Here is a 2,572-nt window from a genome sequence, read left to right on the forward strand (position 1 = left end):
GCCTGAACAGGGAATTGAACCCTGGACCCTCAGATTAAAAGTCTGATCCAATCATAGGCTGCGATAGCCCCACATACACACAGGGGAAACAGCAGTCAGATGAGGATCGATCCATTGTTCACAGGCTCAGAGAGGATTCAGGCTCTCAAAATGATGCCAAACTGCTGTATTTGGAAAGATTGAACACTATAATTGATAAAACAAGTGAAATATATAGTTATATAGTTTATAAAATTACAATGGAACAGCTGGTTCCAAAATGACAATTTTGCTTGACCTCGCCTGACCTCTCTGTACTAAAACGTCTCTACCTTTTCTCTGCTTCACTTTATCAAAGTCAAAAGTTGCATAGAGACTGTTGACATGTTGTGCTATGATTTGGGAGATGTTTTTGGGTAAGCACTGCCTCATTTCAAGAAATAATATCAATAAAAGGGCTTTTGTTTCAGGCGAACCTGAAACTTTTCAATTTGAGCTGTTTGCCATCTTCATTTACTCTTAACCAGTAACATATACACAATATTTACACATCTGAACAAATCTCACAAGTGTTACTTTTATTACAACATCAAAATTATTAAAATAGACCTTGTACTTAGAGAAAAACACTCTTTTTAGTGTGGGTATGCAATTTTCAAGAAGAAGCCTAAAAATAGGGCTAAGGTTCTACAGGTTCTTGCGAAGGGTAGATCCTGATTTGCATGTGGCTTGGCTAAACAAAGACGGGTGGAATTAGATTGATTTTTCGGCTATATGTAAATGAATATATAACGCCTATAAATGATGCCTGAACACGGACTTGAACCCTGGACCCCCATATTAAATGTCTGATGCTCTACCGAGACTGAAGGAACAAACCTTGAAGTTTGATCTGGAATGTTGTCCATTGTATTTATCAAGGTCAATTAACAGGAAATGTAATCCACATCTCAGATTAAATGTCTAATGCTCTGCTGACTGAGCCAATCAGACTCTACATCCCCAAGAGTCAGCAAAACCAGTTAGATATGGTAGAAAACAGACTTCAAAAGATTTAAAGTATTAAAATCTACCAACTCTTTGATGGTGATGGAGGTAGGGATCTCGGTCCAGAGGCGGGCAAATTTCACAGGCGTCACTAGCTCCTGAGGGTCTCGGTCTACGTGGGCGTGGAGCATGAGGCGACAGAAGGAGGCCCGGAGGTCAAAGGGCAGCGTCTCGTCCATCATACACAAGAAGATGAGCTCCACATCCAGCTGCTTGGAGATCTCATCAATGGCCAGATATTGACGGTCCAGACACATTCGCGCAAAGAGCTTCAGCTGGTACCTGAGGGTGTCCACAGAGATAGCTTTGATTTCTTCCATTGCCATTCTTGGGTGAACTTACAATATACTGCAAGTTAATGGTGTGATTTTCATGAAATCTTCTGTGCATGACCCCTACCTGTAGTAGGTGAGGACGTTCTCATCGTGAGCATTTCCTTGTCTCGCCTCCTGAGCCAGCTGTCTGATGCTCTTCTCCTGTCTCTCATTGGTCTTGTCTGTCCACACCAGCCACACCTGCAGGAAGAGACAAGAACAAAATCAGACTGATTTGACCTAGATGACCATCCCAAGCTTTATTTGGTGAAGCGGAAAACCATAGTTTTGCCTCTCTTTTTTCTCTCAAACAAAAACTTAAATTTTCAGAAATGTCTTTGAATGCTCTGCCTGCAGTCGATCTTTATCCAAAGTTTGTGTGTTCTAGACAGCCATGCAGAGCATGTGAGGCTAATGGAGAAAATAAGAAGTAAACTGAGATGCATGCAGATTTACCTCATCCTCATCTCCATAGTCATCCATCCCCAGGTAGTCTCCCTGACCGCCACCAGGGGGCGCATCTTTGGGGGCACGACGTCTAGATGAAACAAAGCAGAAATCAAGTGAAATGATGTTATTACATTAAAAGCATCATTTAGATCGCCTAGTTTTAGTAGATTGCTCACATTGCAGCAGGAAACTATATTTCAAAATAAAAGCTCTGTTCTGGAAATTCAATACATAAAAAAAAAGAAAACACACACTAGATCCAACCACTGACATACACTGGTCTGTGATTTTTATCCCCACCCGACATTAACAATTAAACCCACAATGACTTCCTGTTCTTCTGTGAACTCACTGGTCCTCCTGTCATTTTAAATTCCATCTGGAGTGACGAGGAATTCAAAAACGCTTTTGCTGATCTGATTGATGGAAACAACAACAGGCCGATTTTGGAACCAATTGCGTGGTGTGAAAGCTCCGTGTAACATTCCTATTACAGACCATATCCTCCCACATCAAATGTAATGTCAAATAAACCTTAGATGATGCGGAAATCATTTGTGATTGAGGGGGTCAAAGGTCAACCCCCCACCTCCCTGCCTGCCTCCTTACTCTGTCTTGATGAGGATGTCCTGGTTTTTGGGGTCCAGCACACATTTACAGATGAGCTCCTGAGTGACGGGGATAGCAACGTTGTTGGACACACACAGGTCTGACAGATAGTCGAGAAACCTGCACAAACACAAACACAATGTAAGAATAATAAACTGACAACATAATGACGC

The 2,572-nt window shown here is 41.8% G+C and overlaps 1 protein-coding gene across 3 annotated transcripts in view; it reads right to left on the bottom strand.

Moving 5' to 3' along the window:
* Window positions 1–2,572, bottom strand: part of LOC116376802 (inositol 1,4,5-trisphosphate receptor type 3-like) — a 25,231-nt gene that overhangs the window by 18,214 nt on the left and 4,445 nt on the right. For all 3 annotated transcript variants that reach the window (XM_031838283.1, XM_031838284.1, XM_031838285.1), the window contains exons 8-11: window positions 2,400–2,519; window positions 1,797–1,878; window positions 1,426–1,541; window positions 1,057–1,308 (exon numbers count right to left, since the gene is read on the bottom strand). In XM_031838283.1, coding sequence (XP_031694143.1) covers window positions 1,057–1,308; window positions 1,426–1,541; window positions 1,797–1,878; window positions 2,400–2,519 — 570 coding nt within the window. The remainder of the gene's footprint in view (window positions 1–1,056; window positions 1,309–1,425; window positions 1,542–1,796; window positions 1,879–2,399; window positions 2,520–2,572) is intronic.

The sequence above is a fragment of the Anarrhichthys ocellatus genome, unplaced genomic scaffold (genome assembly GCF_004355925.1).
Source record: "Anarrhichthys ocellatus isolate YVR2014 unplaced genomic scaffold, GSC_Weel_1.0 scaffold617, whole genome shotgun sequence".
In the NCBI taxonomy this organism is placed as follows: Eukaryota; Metazoa; Chordata; class Actinopteri; order Perciformes; family Anarhichadidae; genus Anarrhichthys; species Anarrhichthys ocellatus.